Genomic DNA, 21,832 nt, shown 5'->3' with positions numbered 1-21,832 from the left:
GGTTGCTCGGTTGACAATGGTGGAAACAGACAATACACATTTACATTTCAATTTACATTCCGTTTCTAAATCTAAATAGGGTTATGCAAGCTTGTTCCAGTGTCTATGTGTTGGGTATGTGCATAACAAGTAAGCAGTATTTCATCCAAGAGCCAATAGGAATCAATCACTTGCAATTCCTGTGGGAAAGTAAGAGCCGTATCCGAAAGCCATAAAATATTGGCCTGCTAATTTTCTTATCCAACAACAGTATACATGTTAGGTTGCCTAGAGGTTCACTAATGGGTACCATAACGTCCTACATCCCAATGAATATCCTTTTACCCGGTCCATAATGCTGCTTTCTGCTAGGATCTGACAATAAACCTGCAAGAATCTCTGACGAGAATCCTAAAATACTTTTTTCATGTGGCTCACTCAGGGATCTCGTACTCCAGCCATAAGAACCCATTAAGATCAATGTTATAATCAGAAGGGAAAAAAGACCCCCCAAAAGTTGATTTTTATTAGCTCTTCAGAGCTGCCAACATGACACTTATGCTGGCTTGTGTAGCATATTCAAAAGACATTACCATTGAACTATGCACAAGGATGTGATTGGGTGCAAATCAACCCGGCAGAGTAGGTAAGGCTCCACACAGGCGTGCTCTCTTTCCACATTCCACACTGACAAAGTACACAGCAGTGCGCTAGTGAATGACTGCAGCTTCCAAAGAATTAACACACCCAGCAGCTACATTCATCAGAGAGCCAGTGAGGCATCAGAGAGAATGATGGATAGAAAATTATTACGGGCCTGCCACCCGATATGCTTACTGCCATTTGTAACTAACGCTGCCACTGACACCATTTTTTCATTATTAAACATCCACATTAAGTCAACATTGGTCACTGTCATTTTGCGGTTGACACTCCTGCAAGGCGGGGAGAAGGGGAGGAATGATGGGAGGGCGGGAGGAAAATAGCCCTGAACTATGTGTTCCATGAGGCTTGTGTAATAAAACAGGCTTCTGCTTACAGGGCTGGAATACATATTGTTACAAATAGCTCTTTAGTGGGAGTGGGGGTGGAGGTGGATTTGCACACACACCTTCAAGTAGGAGACCTACTTAAAATAAATAAAAACATAGATTGATAGAACAGAGTATTACTGATCTCTGGGTCTGCCTGCCGGGTCCCTGCTGAAGGAAAGATCTTCTGTTATTGTCCTTTCTTTAAATAGTAGACTGGATTACAAAAAGCTGAAAACCTTCCTGAACTGCAAATGCAACTGTTTTTTTTGTTTTTAAATTAAAAACACTTTTTAAGGTTTTAAAGACTTTTACTGCTATGATCATTCTGAGTCATTCAGATGCAAACATGGCAAAATTGCCACTAGAAAATCACACATCCAGTTGAGCAGCAATTTGGCATCTATAGTTACCACAAACAAAAATCAGACACGGAAAGCGATTACCCCCTTATCAATCGTACTAGTCAATCAATCGTACTAGTCATCTCAGCAGCATGAGCCTCCAGATGCAGGCTGACATGCCCCACAGGACCCATTCGGCTAATCACCTGCATCTATTCAGTTGTGGGGGTTAAAGGTACATGGTTAATAATCCTGCTACCAGAATCCCAATACCAAACAGTGGCAAAACAAATATGCAAGTCTGTAATGTGTTCATGCATGCAAACAAAGACTTGCACAAACGGCTACTCCATGGAGTGGAGTGTCCCAGCGCTAAAGAAAAGGAGAGAAGAAGACCATGAAAAAGACGGACCCAGTTTACTCTTAGTCATACACAATTCACACTATTGATGGAACAGCCAGGTCTTAAGTTGGCGTCTTAAGCTCAGGAGCTCAGATTCGTGTCTCAAGGATAGAGGCAGCGAGTTCCATAGTTTACTCACTACCACCTGAAAGGAGCGGCCACCCTTTCTGGCCAGACAAAATTTTGGCACCAACAGCAAATGTTGGGTTGATGACCTCAAGGTCCTGGCTGGAATATAGGGCATAACTCTTTTTCTAATATACTGAGCCCCGCTGTTATGAAGAGCTTTAAAGGCCAACACAAGAGACTTGAAATAAACTCTGCTTTTTATTGGCAACCAAAGTAGTGATTTCAGAAGGCTAGTCATGTGTGTTCTCAGCCCAACAATGGAGATTGCTCTAGCGGCTGAATTTTAAACAACCTGAAGATGGCTCAGTAAATACTTGGGAATACCCAAGTAAAGCACATTAGCATAGTCCAGCCTTTATATTATTAAGGCTTGAACCACTGTCTTTCTATGAGACAGTGACAGTAGTGGGAGGAAATTCCTCATCATTTTTAAAAGCCCAAAGCACATACTAGCCACTGATTGAACCTGCATCTTCATAGAAAGATCTGAGTCCAGCATAACTACAAGATTTTTAACAGCCGTAACAGCACAGGAAGGGGCCGGCTGATCCTTGGGCCACCACTTCCGCCATTCATCATCCGGAGTATGTCAGAAGAAAATAATTTTGGTATTTGCGGAGTTGCATTATAGTTGATTCAGTCGGAACCAATCAAATACGGTATTCAAACACAGATGTATTTGAGTTTCGTTGAATGGCTCATCTTTTTCATAAGTAAACAAAAGTTGAGAATCACCTACGTAAGTAAGAACCTTGGCCCCTAGATTCTCTACTAAAGAAGCAAGAGGTGCCATATAAATATTAAAAAGAGTGGGGCTCAAAACTGAGCCCTGAGGCACTCCAACATTCAGCGTAGGGATATCGGCTGAGAAAGGTGGCGACTAGACAGATTGCTGACGGTCTTCCAAAAAGGAAGAGAACCATATTAGAACCATGCCCCCGAAGCCGCATTCCTTAAGCCTCTGAAGAAGGCGTCCGTGGGGCACGGTATCAAAGGCTGCAGAGAGGTCTAGCAGTATTAAAACTAGATGTGATGCTTTCCAAAACCTCAAGTAAGGCTGTTTCAATTCTGTTGTTGACCCTGAAACCCGACTGGCTAGGATGAAGGCCATTAGTGGCCTCAATAAAGTTCGTAGTAACCTTATTTACATTCTTCTCCAAAGTTTTGGCAAAAAAAGGGAGCAATGTAATGGGCCTATAGTTACTAACTACAGTAGGATCCGCTGAAGGTTTCTTCAGAAGGGGAGGGATTTTTCCCACAAGGAGAGATTCAGAACTTTATTTACAGAAGGGTTTAAAACTTCAGAAACAGCTGCTATTATTTTTGCTGGACAAGGATCCATAGGGGATCCAGTGTCTTCATAATGGTGAGTGAAGTATCTAAAGACACAGGAGGAAACTCCAGCAATAGTCCTTCCCTGGAATCTTTAATCAGGAGGAAACCATCATTCTGATTCAAGGAAACAAGCATATCAAAGGTATCTTGAATGGCCTTAATCTAGTCATAGAAAAATTTGGCAATCTGATTGGTTCATTCACGGGTCGGAACAAAAGGACTATGAGTAACTATTGGAGAGGCAAAGTTCTTTACAATCTTAAAAAGTTCCCTGCTACTATTTCTAGCCAGATCAATTTTTGTGGCCAAGTATCTTTTTTTCTCATCACATACCTTTAAATAGTGTGCTTTAAGTGCCTATTTATACACATGTTTGCTCTCCGGGTCAAAGCTTTTTCTCCATAAACGTTCCAGAGATTTACAAGCACTCTTACTTTTTTCAGTGCTTCTGTGAACCTAGGAGCAGAGGTGTTTTCCCTAGAGGCCCTATGTGTCTTTGGAGGAGCAAGATGCAATGCCCAGTTCTGTAACCAACCTTCAAGAGCGAATGTTGCATCTTCAAGAGACCCTTCTCCAGGGATAGGGTGAAGGTCTAATATATCAGCCAAGCATTCAGGTGTGATGAGTTTAAAATATCTAAACTCCTTTATTTTCTTCACACCATTAGATTGAGTCCTGATCAACTATTTTTTCATCAGGAACGTAAGCATAAAATGGTCTGACCATATAATACGAAAGAGGTTGTCCAGAGCAATATGGAACGTGGAGAAGATCTGGTCCAGAATATGGCCTTTTTCATGGGTCGGAGATATTACATTCAGTGTCAGACTAAAGATGTCCAGACATTCACATAGCTTCTTAGACTCAGGGTCTTCCTTCTGGTCAAAATGCAGATTAAAATCTCCTAGTAGCAAACATTGGCTAAATCTAGTCACAATAGGTTCTATGGCATAGCTGATGGACTCCAGAAAGCGGCTCGACGGTCCTGGTGGTCTATAAATAATTACCCCAGCGATTGACTGGTGGGCGAAGACTGAAAGTAGAAAGCCTAAGCCTTCTGCTCCTTCAAGGCCAGTAATAGGTATGGCTGAACATGGGAGGGAGTTCTTAAATATAATTGCTACTCCTCCTCCTCTATTGCCTGATCTATCTTTCCTGATTATCCTATATTCTGGAGGTATAGAGTTAGCCAGAGTGGGGTTAGATCCCTCATGTAACCAGGTCTCGGTAATGGACAAGATGTCCGGCTTGGCTTCTGAGAGTAAGTCATAGATTTGGGATTCATGTTTCTTCACAGATCTAGCATTAATAAGAATTGCTTTCAAATTTTTTCCGGTCATGTCCATCAGTGGGGCTTGTAAAATAGGACTGTGGACATTTTCAACTAAAACCCTTTCCTTTATCCCACTGCAGCCTGCCAACCAGTTGCAAGTATTACATAGCAAATGGTCGGAGTCAGCTGGTAGGTTCATAGATAAATGACATTTACTTTAGCTACTAATCTTCATGAGGCTGTCTCCACTATAAATGAGCCTTGACATGTTCTTACCGCGATGCCCTCCAGGCAAATGGACAGCATCTCCTGCACCTGGCACCTTCGGGACGCTGACGGGCGCAGACGGGCTTGCCTTTGGCACGCCAGCGGCGCACCCGCTGCGCGTGTCTGCTGCGCGCTAGCGCAGCGTCCCTTTTTATTCCCTCCAGAGCGACTAGACCGCTCCGCAGAAGGAAAAATGGCGGCTCAGAAGTGCAATCAAAACAGTCTGCACCCCGGTTCGAGTCCCGCTTACTGAGCATTTCCACACCACCCCCAAGTCAATTCCCACAAACAAAGCAGTAATATACAAATTTAAAAGAATGATTTCAGTAAAAGATTAGGAGGATATTTTAAAAAGATGTGCAAATCAGGCCGAGTGCAAACGAGCAAGTGAGCAAATAGGAGCAGGAGAAAAGCGTCTGCTCTCGTCAGGGGTCGAGCGCGCTGGCGCAGCGTCCCTTTTATTCCCTCCAGAGCGACTAGACCGCTCCGCAGGGGCAAAAATGGTGGCTCGGCAGTACAATTAAAGCAGTCTGCACCCCGGTTTGAGTCCCGCCTACTGAGCGTTTCCACACCCCTCCCAAGTCAATTCCCACAAACAAAGCAGTAATATACAAAGTTAAAACAATTATTTCAGTAAAAGACTGGGAGGATATTTTAAAAAGATGTGCAAATCAGGCAGAGTGCAAACGAGCTTGTGAGCAAATAGGAGGAGGAGAAAAGTGTCCGCTCTCGTCAGTAGTCCATTAACACATTAAAGCCATACCTATTGAAATTGCTAATGCTGGAAAAATTAGCAAAAAGTAAGTGTGTACTGTGTGCAATATATATAGGAGTTATAGGATTGACTGACAGTGTGATCACTGAATGCACTTTTCAGATGTAAAATAGTCCCTAGGCCATTACAAAGGAAGACACTTCTCAAAGGTGGAATCATACACTTAACAACTAATAGTATGAGGTGAGGGGGAAATGCTCTCCTTTCGTGTAGCCAAAGCCCACTCTAGATGTATTTTGAAGCATCGGTAACAGTAGGTCTAAAAGACTGCTGCGCTGTTAACCCAGGACTAAGAACATGAGGCCATGACAATTCCTTCACAAGGCAACACCTCCAAATAACTGCTTGGTTATGTTGACTTGATTTGAAGATGTCAGAAACTAGTTCTGTGCACAAGATGCTTCAAGAACACCAATTAATGAGAAAGCAAATGTGTCTTGGAATGCTGATAGCTGTAATTATTCATTGCCTGAATATTGATGACCTGTACTTTTTAATAGTAAATTGTTTTTTTATCTAGTTCTTCACACCGCACCTCTGTTTTTTCTAAGCATTGTAAATAACAGATGCTACTTTTACCCAATATAATGGTGCTCAATTTACCAGCCTAGGAAAAGTGGAAGGCTGAGATGTACTTGCCAAGATTGAAACTAGTGTCCTGCAAATCCCTCTATGTCTAGGCCTTTGACTCACTGATCCATCCTCAATCAATATCAATATAAGGTTTTGTACTTTTAAGTCCTTTGTCGTGACTACCATTTATTTGATTTCTACTTTCCAGACCCAACAATATCACCTGCTACGTTTTCAAATGTCAGTAGCAGAACAGATGACTAGTCCCATTACTGTACTGTCACTACATGCAGTAACCAGGCGTAGGATATTGCCTTGGGCGCACTTTCACAATTCTCACTGTGTTTTAGCCATATAAAGGCATCTTAACATGTTCTATAAAAATGTATTTATTAGGCCTACTGCGTCTAGACTCACTGGGTCTTCATGTTTAGTTTTTAATATCTTGTTCATAAACTGGAAACGGTAGCCACCCTACCTATCGATTTATGAAAATGTGGAAGAAACATAAGAGCTACAGTCAGAAACAGGGAAGGGCCGTAGAAAGACTCAATGGTGGTAGTCTGGTCAGTGCTACAACATTCCAGAGTTGTCCCTCAAAGCGTGTATACGTTTTGAGAGCATTTAACTGAGTTGCAGCAGAGTGAGTTAGATCTGGTTGCTTGGTAAGTGATTGATACATAATTATGGGAAGATATATGGAATCGATCCATGCAGGCAAACTCAGAAGCATACACTGACCATCGGACTTACGTCCACCAATCCAGCCTTTTATTGTGACAATGCAAAACACTAGCCACGCAAATGTGTGGATGTAAGGGCAATGCAACTAGAGCATTCAAAAGCAAAAAGTCAGAGCCTCACAAGCAACACAAATGACAGAAAAGACCACTCGAGCACTACTTGAGGATCATCGGGAAAAAAGTGAGTGCAGAGACCAATGAGAAAGAGAAGCTGAAAAGCAAACACAAATTCCAAGCCCTCCTTGTCTCCCAGACTCAGCCTGCAAGCACAAATTTCAAGCCCTCCTTGTCTCCCAGACTCAGCCTGCAAGCACAAATTTCAAGCCCTCCTTGTCCCAGACTCAGCCTGCAACTATGAAAAGTGGTGATAAATGCTCGTTGTGGAGTGGGAGGTGATGGGCAAAGGGGAAGCCAGACAATAGCAAAGTAACCAAATGAAGTGAATGCAGATGGTTCCACTCCAGCTACCTAATCCAAAGCCGGGCAGAGTTACCACAGGCCAGCACAAAGTCATGTGTTAGAGCAACAGCTGATCTGCATTAAATAAGATTAACTCGCAGTGCCATGGTGGAAGGCCTGGGATTATTTTAATGTACTTCCATTGCCGCACTAGCCGTCAGCACAATTACTGCCCTTCTTTGTGAATGACTGATCTGTAACCACAGCGAAGCAGCATGCGGCTCTGAGGTCTGGGCGCTTCACGAAGATGAATTTCCATACCATCAAAATGCTTTTAATGGGCTTCCCGATTCAACCACAAGGTCTGCGTCGCAAGAATAGAGAAGTCAGGATGAAGGCTTCAGTCCAAAATGATTTGGTCGGTTGTCACTTGACAATTCCCAGTTACACAGGGGAGCAATGGGGGAGGGGAGTTCAGAGCAGACGTAGGTGGAGCTGTCTCTGCGTTGCGGGATCTTTACAATAAAACGAGCCCCGATGTATCTGAATGTAACCATCCACCTCTGAAGTCAATGTGCCTCACAAATAACAGCAATTTAGCTATGCTTGCAAGGAATGGCTTGAGTCACTTCGCATTAGCATCCGGCTGGGTGTTAAAGTCATTCCTACAAGCGGAGCATCGGATGGGAATTTATGCTCCCAACATCCTTTCAAGAATGCTTACATATTTGAATACAAATGCTGCTGAGCCGGTGATCCCACCTTCATGTGGCTGACTTGCTGATTCCCCTCTCAGCACAGTTCTAGCTGGGATACAAGGAGACACAGGCACCTTCCGTAGCAGCCGAAGCATGCGCCGCACTATGGGAGTGTATTATGTGTGAGCATAAGGGCAGATATGGGAACTTATCCGGCATCTTCATCCACTGACACATCAGTTATGGTACCATGAAAAGCACCACATGTAACACATGATCTCAGTGCACATATATTAGCTGGAGCTTCTTCCTGTACATGTGGATTTTGGGTTGAGCATCCGGGAATCGAGATTCTCACTTATGGTAACAAGGCCTACACAATTACAATGGCAGCATTTTGCTTGAAAAAGTTAAATATTTTTCTAAGAGATGATAAATTTGGCATGAACTACAATCTTTTTCACCTGCTTTGTATAATTCGCCTACAACTGACGGCAATTTTAGTCCTAATTGTGTTTCTACTACACGTTTGCAAGGCATGTACAATGGAAGAAAATGCAAACCTTGCATGAAAGTCGCTGACAGTAATAATAAGGGCATGACTTTTAAAGGTGCACCCATGATTTTCAGATTCCAGATTGCTCATATTTTACTCTACTCTTGCAAAGAGGATTGGTGAATACTGTCAGTATGGTGCAAAAGCTACATTTCACATTGTCACCCTTCATTTTGGAGGGATAAAGGCAGTTTTCCTGGTATTCCTAGGAGGACACCCATGCAAAAGTGACCGAATAACCCAGCCTAAATTTGATGGTTTAACTTCTCCCTTTCACGTAGATTCCCTCCCTGGAGATGCTTGCAATGTACTTGTGTTGAGGACCAGAATAGCAACCTCAAATTTAATGGGGACGTAATTGAAGTTAAATTTAAGTTCACAATAGCGTCTTTGTAAGGTTTGTTAAATGTTTTACCAGGTATAAATTTCATATATGCAAAATAATTAGGCAACGGAGTTCTCAAGAAAATGTTTAACTATCATAAATTTTGAAGAGTACTCCCGTTGATTCTTTATGAATGCCAAAGTCAGAAGTTGTACAAACCATGGAATTATTTTACAGAAGACAATTTTAGATTTTTTTATCCTGATTTTTTCTGAATTGAACCATCAAAGTGAAATCTCACCAGTACCAGCTACAGTATTCCCGATGCGCTCACCTAGAACAAATGTGAAATATAGCAACATTTCCTTCACCTGATTTCACACATTTCTACTGCTGCTGATCCAATGGAATCACAAATTGATAGAAATAGCTTTCTATGTGTTGCATGTCACTCACTGAATTGATTCTGACTGCATAGATACACAGTGTTATAGTTGGCCACATTAGAAGGATGATAACCCGTTTAGGAAATGGCAAGACTCAAACCGATGAACCTCAGTGTCCTGGGATGAGAGCCTGTGGCCAGACCACTGGATCTGTCTTACAAGGTGTACGAAGTCTGAGCATTCGTGGCCCTCTTTGGTCAAAGTACAATGTTTAACTGAGCACCGTATTCTAAATTTGATTTAAATACCATATTTTTCTCTGATGAAGCATAAGAACCAAAAACTAAATCTGCATGAGGTTTGATTACTTTTGATTATAAAAAAAGCCGACCCATCAATGGGGTTCAACGTTTCAAATAACATTCTGAAATATAACAGAGTTGTGCTCAGTGTGTTAAGCGTGCAAACTAAAAAATGGGCGTGCTACCCGGAAAATATTTTCTTTGACCGTTGGATGTTTGATGAGGGGAGGTGGGAGAAGGAGACTGAAGGAGTTGTAAGGAGAGAAGAAGGAAGAGTTCTCCAAAAACTTAGGATCTGTTGTCTAATGAAACAATCATGATCCTGGAGTAAAAACTTATCTGAATGAATGCTTGAAAGTGAACATTTTTACCCTCGATGACATGTTACCGGCATGCACATTTTCCTTGCCATTGCTCCTCAGGATTTGACGTAATACTAGTAGTACATGAGATCTTCTTCATCAGACCAGCTGTTTAGTCTCATGGCTGTCCAGTCTCTTCAATGCACGAGCCCAACCTCCTAACATTATCACCCTTTCATTCAGGTCTCAGAGCTTAGCAAAAACTAGGGAAATCTTATGCCAAGAGAACAATCTAGTGGTGTTTAACAGTCCCTCATGCAAATCTCTGCTCGGTCAGGTTACTGGATAAGTGGTTCACTGCTATGAGGTGCACCTTTAGTGGTTTAGCCCAGGATACGATTTGTGAGGTGTTCACCAGGCTCTTTCAACTGAGTTCTTCAAGAGCCTTGATGGCTATCCCCATGCTAGAAGTATTTCAGTGAGGCAGGTGGTACGCTCAAAAGAGTCTTATTTGGAACTTCTCCGGAACTGCCCATACGGTAGGCTCTGTCGGAGAATTTTTTCGGATGAAAACTCTCATATCATACAGCTCTGTTTCGTATCACAGTGATGCAATTAATAGTTTTTCTTGATTCTTTAACCAAATGTCTAGGAAGTTGTTTTTTATTTGGTAGAAGCTCATGTTGAATTAGCTACCCATTGACTAATAAGGTTGTCCAATCACAACTAGAGTTTGACCCTTCTTTAACTAGTGCTTTCCTTCCCACATCATTTATGAACTTTGGGGACCCTAACTGAATCATTTTGTCCCTCTTGGGTTAGAAATGCTTATGGACTGGTACTTCATCACAGATTTTCATTCACATGTAAAACACTATTCAGCATTTACGCATAACAAGTTTACTGACCTCATGTATCTACCTGAAAAAAAATCTTGAAAATCAACTATACGTTTTATGAAAATGTCTTGGGGAAGTATTACAATGTAGGGTAATACAAAAATCATTGGACAACAGAACTCAGTTTTTGTTCTTGGGAGAGTACATTTTTTGTTACGTTTATGAACTGGTGTTTTGCCCCATATACATTAGCTCATACAGTGGTACATGGGCTGGACTTCTCCATCGTTGGCCATCTCCAGCAATGGAAACCGCCAACACCTAATCTGATTTACCTGTGATCAGTGATCCCTGGATCCACAGAGGAACCTGTGAGGCAGCATTAATAAAGATGCTAACTGATGTCGACCCATAGACTGCACAGGATGAGCCTGTGCGGCCATTTACCCTGCAACAAACCATTTACATAAATGAAGCAACAAACTACCATGTTCTGTGGAGCATGACGAGCAGTGTTGTCCTGAGGACAATCAGCAGAGTAAAGGAATTTGGTATATTTAGATTTTTTTTTTAAATAAAACAATTGGTGCAACTATTATTAGAGGCATGTGCGATGCAGCTTCACGTGATAATAGAAAATACTGCAAATGGACCTTAGGGCCATCCTGTGGAAAAGGGGTCTCAGAATCCCAAATCTGTCAACAAACAATACCAATGGGGGCCATGCGGCAGTGCTGTGCGGAATGTGTTTTTCTTTTGCATGCACAATATGTCGCTTTGTTAAAACCACCTTTTAGGCATCTGTGATATTGACTCTGTAGGGCAGCACATTTTCCCTCCACAAAGAGAGCCTCACTTAAGCGATTGTCCTATCAGACAATGAAACCGTCTTTGAATCCAAACTGTAGGTTTTACTAAGCTTGCACGTCCATTTATGCTAGCACAGAACACACATTGTCAATGACATAAATGTAACCAGAGCACTTGCTTCATATATGCTTACAGACATACTAGGCTTCAAGAATGCTCAAAAAGCACATCCATAGCTTTATTTGCGTAACGTATTTGGGATAGGTGGTGCTAGAAATCATGAGCTGTGCAGTTTATCCAGAGATATCTAGCATAATATGCCACTGATACACAGTGTGCAGTCCAGGAACATCACAGAGAAAATGTCATTATAATTGTCAAATATTCTGAAGCGGAGACTAAATTTCAGTAAAAGCTTATGTTTCTTAAGTAGCTTAAATATTTTCAAACCCACATTCGATTCTGGCAACCTGTGAAATCCCGTCTGTTTTCACTACCACCCAGACACTGTAAGAATCTGCCCAGTTGTAATGCTTTCTGGCAAGCCGCAACAAAGCCTTACCAGCCTGGAAAGCTGTCTTATGGAATTACCCTATTCTTTGCGACCATATCTCCTTGAACATGCAGGCTTTATGGGAGGACGCGAGAAGAGCCTGGGGGACAATCTGATCAGGGAAGCGGGGCTCATGGGAAAAACCAACCTTTTCTGTCCTGCAGTTATTCAAGCCCAGGCTGTTCACCATTGACACCTTCCCATCCAGCACTTGCTGCTCCCTCCGAAGATGCTCTTTCATCTGTCGCGCCTCCTGAATAGCCTTGGTGACAGCCTCGTGGTCATTTAAATAGCCAGACGACGTGATGGAGGAGAGGATATCTGAAAGGGAAAGATGGAAAGGTTTCAAGTCAGTCTAACATTTCAGAATGGTTTCTCCCAAGGCATTTCTTACCTATTCACAGGCTCTCAAATGATGCTTGGAAAAACAAAACATTTACATCCTTGAATACATCTGGTCAAAGACTGAAGCATCATTTCAATGTTGATTACCAGGCCGCCATCATAGGGGACAATGACATTATGGCTGATTTAGCTAATTACCTCTTTACTTCCCATTGCTCGAGACAATGTTTTGTGATGGCGGCTGATGGTTGTATTCTACGGTTTGCTGTGTTATCTTTGATTACAAATTAAATATAGTTCGCTGTAGCATTTACTCTCTGTTCCAGTACCATGCACGAGTGATCTAGTGCCAAGAAGCCATGAGTTGTCAAATGTGGCACTCGCACAAGAAGCTTTAACCTAACATACCCTAGCGCAGTGTGATGCACATAGTGTGGCACATTAAAGTTACCTTGGTGTTCTTGGGATTATTGTGGCTTCTGTGATATCCCAACACTGAGAGAAGCCACTGGAAACAAAAGTAGTGGCTGTCTGAACATAAGATATAATTACTGGAACCGTGCTGTCTGGATCAAGTTCTTTGGTGGCTTACAAGCAGAATTCACTGTACTTATCAAAATTGAGGCCGGTGGCAAAAAGCTTCCCTTAATGCATACAATGTGCACGTTTATAGGACCTCTCAACGTAACACGTTACAGACTGTCTTTGTAACCATAGCCACAGTATTAGGAGCACCACATTGTGAATGACAACTGCAGCTGTGCAAACACAGACACACAGCAGTAAGGTAGCATTCAGAAATGACAATGGTTTGTGCTGAGACCAAAGGTCCTTGGGTTTGTGAGTGAAAGTGGCGAGTTCACAAAAGCAGTCCCTGCAGTGATGTTTCATGCTTCTCCTAAGCGCGGTGTCAGAAGGAGCACTCTTCAGCAGAGGCCATCACTCGGTTTACAATATGGAGTCTATTAAAGTAAGAGACTTTCTCAGGGCCGCTAAGCCCTTCTGCATACTTTGTTTACAAGGTAAGTGAATCAACTATGCTTACAGAAGTCACCTATGCAAGCCCAAGGCAATGATCCTTTGCTGGGGTACACACTACCTAACCCCCTGCTCCTCCATGCTGACCTGTGACTTCCAAGCCTTATTAGATCTCAGATGGCCTTGTTTCAATGATCATTTATTACAAATGGCAATTCTGTTTCAAGGCGGCTCCAACGTGAAGCAATAGTCAGCACGAGTATCTTCAGTACATATAGAAACAGGCAAACTTTGGTACAGAGCAACCGAGGGTCTATCAGAGACTGAGCTTGGACTTCCATTCTGGGACTTTGCAACCAGTGCTCCAACCTGCCGGCACTTCGACACTTATTGCTGCCACCTTCACAGACCACTGCGCCAATAATTTTTCTTCCTCAGCATACGCATTGTGGAGCTAGTGCATGTAGCGCTCTTGCTTCTATTTTCTAGTGTCTGCACCACACAAATGCATGCTGCGATATTCACACCAAAGGCGTTTACCTAGATGCCACTGTTTTGTCACACCTGCACGATGCTTGCATATTCTGTTGCGCTGTGAAGAGCTCATAAAAATAAACAGAATATTTTTAAATTTATATTTTAAATTTAAAAAAATCTACCAAGAGCCTGTGTGTTCCAAACAGAAGGTATTGCTCCAGTTGCAGGTAAGGTGGCTTATGAAGTAGAGCGTAGCTGTCGCGAGTTGGTGTGACGTGCAGGACAGAAACTACAAAGCCACCAAGGCCAACGCATCCTACCATCCTTCTGTGGTCAGTGAAGTGACTACCATTGAACTAGGATCATTCACTATCCTCAGGTAGCTGGAGACAGCGCAATGTACGCTGACGAAGGAAACGTACAGGTATGCTAAGAGAGTTTATCTTGCATGTACTGAAGCCCACTTTTACTGGCTCAGACATCCGCTACAGCTTAGTAAAGCAACCACATGGGGCAGTAGAATACACAAGGTGCAACAGGCATGCGCGGACAGGAAATATGCTTTCAGGGTACCTAATGCACAAATATAACGGTCAATCTGAAGGAGCTGGGGGCTGCCACTCCTGTGCTGACCAAGCACACTGCACTTAAGCACCCAAAAAACAAAGTTGCTGCCAATACGCAACAAATCTCTGGAATAAAAGCACTGTGGGTATCATTCGGATAATGCTATGTGGTAAAGGCATCCCCATTTAAATGCATGAAATATCAATTTTGCATGAGCTGGCATGTTGCCATTGCATGGGCATCACCTAATACCAGCTGCTCGCTCTATAGCCGCTGGTGATGCATCCTTGCCCAGCGATAATGTTTGGGTAATACTCCAGGAAGAGGCAGGGGCTGGGTGACAGGAGATATCAGTACATGTATGGGGCGGTGGCAATTGACAATAGTCAAGCGTGAAAGCTCCATATCCAACTGGATCTACTGATAGACAGATGGCAGCAATACCACAGAGGATAGTTCATGGTACTGGTGTGGTAAACTCAGGGTGAAAGCACAGGCAGATCATGTGCACTGTGCTTTCATGAGACAGCGTGCCACACCTCAATGATTTATGAAATATTTTCAAAGTCACATTAATCTGCTAAGTAAGCATTACGGCGTATAAGGCCAAGGCTTGCTCGCTGGATACCTGTCACAAAGAGGAGAACCAATGACTGAAGTCTCCTGACCCATTGCCCAATACTCTATGCTATGGTTGGTGCCGGAGAAATGTGAATGACACCACAACAAACCAATAGATGAAGGAGGATGACTGATAATTGTATGTATATGTACATATATACAAATAAGCTTTTATTAACATCTAAAGGACTTGGCTACAGACAGAAAAAATCTGAGAGATGACGGGACGAGGCCAAATTATCCAGGAGCATCCTAGGTGGCTGATTATTAAAACTGGTTCATCACCTCCTTCATGATCAGTTTCTTTGTGCACCCAACTCTTTCCGATAATACCATATGCAGTTTATCTTCGGGCAGACTTATGCTAATTACAGACCTACTGAGCTGTTAAATGCATATTTTGTATACATCATTTTCATAGTAAACAGTGTTATTTATGGCTTTACAGCAACTGTGGAAACTCAGCACACATATGTACGATGAAAAATAAACTATACAATCTGCCTTTATATGGATGAACTTTGACCTTATTCTTTAACTACATTAATATTAGAGAAAATTAATTTTCCCCTTAGAACAATGAAGCAAAATGGAATTTTGCTAACATGGATTTTAAGCTCAATGGAGTGCGAGAATCGCAATTTACTAATAAAATAACGAGGAAGGGCAAAGCTGCTCTTCAACCTGTGGTAGAAGGGGTATGATCTGTACATGCCAGGGGTGTAACGCAGGAACCCTTCAGTAGGAGGGGCAACCCTTCAGGGGTCCCCCAGTCAGACCGAGGCTAATTAATATATTTGAGATTCAGGAAACTGGGGCCCCTCTATGCATTACGGGGCGGGGGGCGTCATTTTATGTTGCACCACCGTAAAGCTGCTGAAGGACAGCGTTCTCTCTTTCCCCATAGGATAACTTCCAGTTGTCATCATGCAGGGCGGCGGCCATGTTGAAGGTGGCCTGGCCTTGCAGACATCCAGCGTCATTTCAAGTACCGCATGTACGGGGACGGTGAGAGGTCGAGCGATCACGTGCTTGTTTGGCAGCAACACCGATAGGATTAGAGTTATTAAGCGCACCGGCTAAATATGCAATTTAGTGATGACGGAGCTAGAAACGCTTCTTAAGAGCGCAGGAAGCCATCTGACAGTTTCTGAAAAACGACCTCGCGCCTGTTGAACTAGCGGAAAATTTAGGCGCTACTGAATGAAGTTTGGCTTCGTATGCGCTGCAAGGTGTGTCGATGCTGCCGAATAAGAAAGAGTGCACGAGAGGACAGAGAAGTGACTCCAAAGCACACAAAACAGACCAGAACCGCGCCTTCGACGTGGGACCCGCGGATCAATAGAAACAGCTCGTTCGGTGACGAGCGGCAGATGGAAGGATTGTGGACAGACGGCGGGCGCTAATCGCACACAAAATGACCGGCTTGCCTCAACATGTTCACTGGATTCCAGCAAACTTTGCACCCTAATCCATTTTTAGAACAAAAAACATCTGGGGCATAAATCCTCTAATCTGCCAAAACACGCTATTAAATCCGATGATTTGTTGAAAAACACAAAGATTAAAGAATGAACATAGAAAATGGCTAACTGCCGTGTTGGGAAAGTGTTATTAATACCCTTTTTGTCTCAATTATGAATGTTCCGTTTCTAAAGAGCCTTGCCTAATCATGTCAGATTGCACACCCCTCGTCTATCCTTAGATTCCGCATCTAACATTTGCCAAGATCACACAATGCAAAGCATTGGCTTCCTGCTAAATACTGAGCTGTGAGGAGAACTGGGCAGGTGTGTTATATTGACTTTTCACTACTGCAAACTCAGGGCATAAACATTTGGCCCTGTTTTGAGGCTTGTGAAATAAGGAATGTCGGAAACACTTTGTTGGCCCATTCGATATAACCCAGGCAAAATGTATGAATAGATTTTACAACATTTACTGAACATGGCTAACATGTTTGATGATAGTCTATTTGTATGTCTGTTTAACGCTAACAGCCTCTAGTCAGGTTCAATATTTTTTTCTTGTATATATATACGAGGAAAACGAGTTTGCAGTTCCGGGTTATCTCTATGTAATAAAACTATTAAAGTGATACATTGGTATTCTGCAGGTTTTCTTTTTGCAAACAGCAGAAAAATATTAAATCAGTTTGTGCACATTTACGCTGGCTCAAATACAGTATGTTGCATTTCCTATAACTAAGGCAGTTCATAAAATTAATGCAAATGAATTTGTCCTGTTTTTTGCACCAATGGAAACTTTTGGCAACATAGCCCACCATGATCACAGCAGTAGAACTAAATCGGTCAAGTATTTCCGCCAGAGTTCCAATCCATAAAGTGCTTGAAAGTAGTGGGAACTGGATGCCCAGAGTTTGCAAAAAAAAATTAATGTGAGTTTCTAGTCACAAGACTTATAAATAAAAATAATAGGTATCAATTTGCGGTGTTTTTTTAGGGACCCCATTTTCTTACGTGTGCCAGTTTCAAGAAAAGGGAAACCATGAATGCTAGGCAGCTGTCCTGTTTCCCTAGATTGCTGTATACTTGAGCCTAGCCAGCTTCTATGCACTCATAATTTTGAGGAACATACAGGACCTGAGGCAGAAGGAAATGAACAAAGGAATTTTGTTCAGTTTCCCCCAGTTTGGTCAAGTAGGGAAGTTAGAGTTTAGGATATCTGTATTCGTATCGCACACTATCACTTGCTACGATATTCTGACACCGAGCAGGTGTGTGCGCCTATCCCTGGGGTGTGTGTGCCTAGCCCTGGAGGGTGTGAGTCTAGCCCTAAAGGTGAACTCACGCCCCCTCAATTCCATTCTGTAGTTTTCACCACTCGTGATTGCAAGTGATTCAAGTAGCTACGTCCATCACTCCAATAAAGCATTGCAGCCTAATGACCAGGGCTATAACTGTTGTCAAAGTGCTGGAACCCGAGTCAAATGGCCCAAACTCGAGGTATAGGCCAAACCCGCAGCCCAGGGTCTCCAACTGGGAAGAGGGCCTCTAAGCACTGGAGCAACTCAAAGCTGAAGGACTAACATGCAAGTAAACTACTCTACTCAATTAGGGTAGAATGTCCTAAAATAAGCACAGAGAAAACCAATATGAAAGACAGGAGAGCCGACACTAGAACCCAGGCCCCCTGGGTCGCTCTGTGCAGAGCCTTTCAGTCAAGGAATGCTTGCATGTTTTGTACTGTGACTTAAAGTATGCAGAGTTTCACACACATGAGAAGGTACCAAAGAGCAGTACTGTGGAGGAAACGCAATGCAACTGAAATGAACCATTTAGAATGAATAACCTCTGGACAGCATTTTAATACATTAATATCAGCTGGTGAATATTTATCAGGCCGGCAGTGTACCGAACAGAGATTTTTGAGTTCTGAACAGATGTTTGGGACTTGCAGCCTTGGCAGATAAGCCTCCTCTCCGGATTGGCTTGGAGCCGAAACTTACATGGAGAGGTACTGCCATATTTATAAACCCATCTACCTGCAGTCCTTTCCTCAACAAAAATATTTTGGTTTAACGCACTTTTCCTTACAACCACTACAATTTGAAATAAAGAAATGACTGCCAGCAGATAGTGGAAACATCAACTGATTGGGGAGTCTGCTCCTCAGGCAAAAGATATTGGGAAAAACATCCTTTTGGGGACTACTTCCCGCAGACCTTATTTTGTGTGAGCTGAAAGCTTCAGTCAGCCTTCACTTGGGTTTTCCCAAGTATCGCTATCTCTGAAAAGACTTGGCACCAGACAGCAATTAATAGCACATTCTCCGTATGTTTTTTGTTAGTTGCCAAAAAATTTGGCGTGAAGAAAAAGGCTTAATAGACGTGAGTAGAACTGAAATGATACCTCGGCGCAGTGCAGGACAAGGCTCATTATTTTCTGACAGAAATGAAGGAAAATAAAGGTAAAGGACCCACCATATGGCGTTCACTTACTGATGCACACGCGTCATTAACGTTGAGTTTAATTAATAGCCAGGTTTGGCAGACGACCACTTTGCATGGGAGCAGTGAGGGCCCACTGGACAGAGGACCACCACCTCCATGCATCTAGCCTCTTTTATACACAAAGGTCTCCTTGGCAGCCCATCTCCTGTTTGACTGACAGGTGGTAAGTTCAAATAGGCCTTTACAAGGTACATCAACATCACAGCGTTGCTGTCCTGGCAGACTTTATCGTACAGTAATAAGCAAAAACATGGTCTTTAGGTCTGGCTTCCTAAACCCACATTTGTTTTGAAAGTACTTTTATCTTCACACAACTAGGGTCACGATTGATTGAGAGAACGAGTACATTTTTCTCAAATCACCAGTAGCTTTCTCTCTTTAGAAGAGATGCTCATATTATTAGCATCTGTGTTTTTCATAGGGTGGAATGTGTTTTCAAGGGTTGGAAGGCATATCATTAAGTGCCTACTCTGGTTTCCCACGGCCTGTCTATTGCAGGCTGTAACCTGCTGTGGATAATAGCCGAGGCCTCACGTTCACTTTCTTCTTAAGGCAGCAGAGTTTGGTGTGGGCTTACCTTAAAGTAAGTGTGGGGTTCGAAGTCGCCATCAGCCCTGCTGAACACCAAACATGTGTAGTCTTGATTCCTCCTCCTGTACACTTCCTCTATTTTTAAGCTTCATCCTGCAGGTTCTTTTTTATTTCTGCTTTCATACAGAATCACTATTTTCTTATCTTTCCCTACCATCTTCTTTCTTTCTCCCTTTTCTTTCTTTGCCTCCCTTGCAGAGGGTCAAAGATTGATGAAGACAGATAAGTCGGGGCTCCAAAAAATGAGTGCAGGTGCCCACCACCAGAAAACACCTGCACAAATTAAGCACGGGAACTTTATGCATCCTCATAAACACACAAACAGTCTTCAGTCCAGTCCCATTTCAACAGCAGTGTGTTGTAAATGGAATTAAGTAAGTAGCAAGACACGTCTTCTGGTAGTTAGGTTGTATTTATTAAGTTACTAAGAATAAGTTAAGAAGTTAAGACACAGAGCAGTAGTTCCTAAGGAAGCTAAGAAGCAATGTAAGAATGTACAACACAGTGTGACGCCTTAGAGCTTCAGCAGTGTCCGTGAGTCAGAAGAATAGCGGCGAGGATAGCCTTTTATTTGATCCCAAGACTCCGTTCATCCTATAACAGCATCATATCTTAAAACAATCTGCGGCTTCTTTCAATGGGATATACTGAATTATTTAATTGAAGCTGCAGATGACTAGGGAACAGATGCGTAAAGGTTTATAACCCTCATTCTTTCCTAGATTCCATGACTTCCCCACCACATCATGGGTTTTTGGAAGTTCGGTTTAGAGAGAAGACGCATGAGGTATTCTACAGAGTACACTCTTACCCAGTGACACAGACATGGCGAATTAACATGAGGCACAAGTTATGATCGATTTTTTTGTATTTTTAGGAGGGAAAAAACGTGAGGCTGGAAGGCGATATACTTTTTTTTATAGACATGGTCTTTACTGCTGAATGGCTCCTTTTTTGGGATAGAACAAAACGATGCAACTTGAAAACAAATCAACAATTCAGGTGTATGAAAATGCGAAAGGTACCTTAATTCCATCATTCATAAGCTGTAAATGGACACGAGTACACTCTCAAAATAAAAAAACTAGAAAAAAGATTCAAGAAGTGGACTTTTGCAACATGTCTATTAATGCTACAAGTTCGCCTTATTAGAAGGTAAAACAATGATCATTAATACTTTTAATCCAGAAGTGGCAGAGTTAAGGATGTTTTTTGCTCCGACGATCTCACATTATTCACAGCGTGCAACAGAAGACCCTAGCCCTGACTCACAGGTGGCACAGGCCCACTTTTGACATGGGCCCTGGGACCCGTTTCGCCTGCACACTTTACAGCTTTAAATCGTCACTACCCGACTGACCAGGCTACCATGCTTGCAGTGCCCCATGCTGCACTCCTGCTGATAACACTGGACTCAAAACAGCCGCGATGAGTAGTGTGAATGCCTACTCAGTCTGATCTCCAGCACAGCTCAGCGTCCTGCTCCGCAACCTCAAAACGTCTCTTTCAATATTGAAAGCTGGCATTGACTCCATGCCATTTACAATACCTTAAGCCTGTTATCTCTTAGTCTACAGTCTTCCATGATTTATTAATGGCAGAACACATTAACTTTCTTATAACAGTGACCTTTACTGCTCTTGTCATCTAACAGTTGTTATCCAATGACATTATGTATCACTCATTACAGGTACAGCTTTTTAAATCTGCTTCTGGAAGGCAAAGCACGCAGGGATCACACTTGTGAAAATATTGGAACAGAGCAATGTATTACATACTGGAAATAAGGGAGTTGGGAAAAGAGTGTAAAACCTCAAAACAGGACATTCAAAAACATAGGAAAAGCAAAAGAAGTCATAAGATTACCTTTATGAATATGTTTCAGGTTAGTTAATTTGTTTTGCCAATTGTAACTTGGTCAGCCGTAATTGTCAAATAAACAATATGGTTAGGATTATTGCTAGATTCTGCACCAATCGAACAATATTGATAGCATTCATACTAGATTCTGTGCCAACCAATTAATATTGATAGAATCAGTGTTAATGTCTGCACCAATCGCCAATACTGTTTCTTAGGGTATTCCTGCTCCAATACAAACTACTTCTCAGGCAGATAAAGGATAAAACACAATTTGCACTGGTCCAGAAAACAAGGCATAAAGGCTCAACTATCTGAATAAGAAGAGCAGGGGCAGTAAAACGTTTTTCAGGTGGAATCATGGCAATCCACAGATTCCTCGAACACGGACAATAGAA

The 21,832-nt window shown here is 42.5% G+C and overlaps 1 protein-coding gene across 3 annotated transcripts in view; it reads right to left on the bottom strand.

Moving 5' to 3' along the window:
* SOX5 (SRY-box transcription factor 5) overlaps positions 1-21,832 on the bottom strand; it is a 441,228-nt gene that overhangs the window by 34,076 nt on the left and 385,320 nt on the right. For all 3 annotated transcript variants that reach the window (XM_086920362.1, XM_086920351.1, XM_086920354.1), the window contains one exon: positions 12,171-12,343. In XM_086920362.1, the coding sequence (XP_086776488.1) occupies positions 12,171-12,343 (173 nt within the window). The remainder of the gene's footprint in view (positions 1-12,170; positions 12,344-21,832) is intronic.

The sequence above is a fragment of the Lissotriton vulgaris genome, chromosome 1_1 (assembly GCF_964263255.1).
Source record: "Lissotriton vulgaris chromosome 1_1, aLisVul1.2, whole genome shotgun sequence".
Classification (NCBI taxonomy): Eukaryota; Metazoa; Chordata; class Amphibia; order Caudata; family Salamandridae; genus Lissotriton; species Lissotriton vulgaris.
Note: the sequence above shows the minus strand (reverse complement) of the source record. Positions and strands in the feature narration are given on the sequence as shown.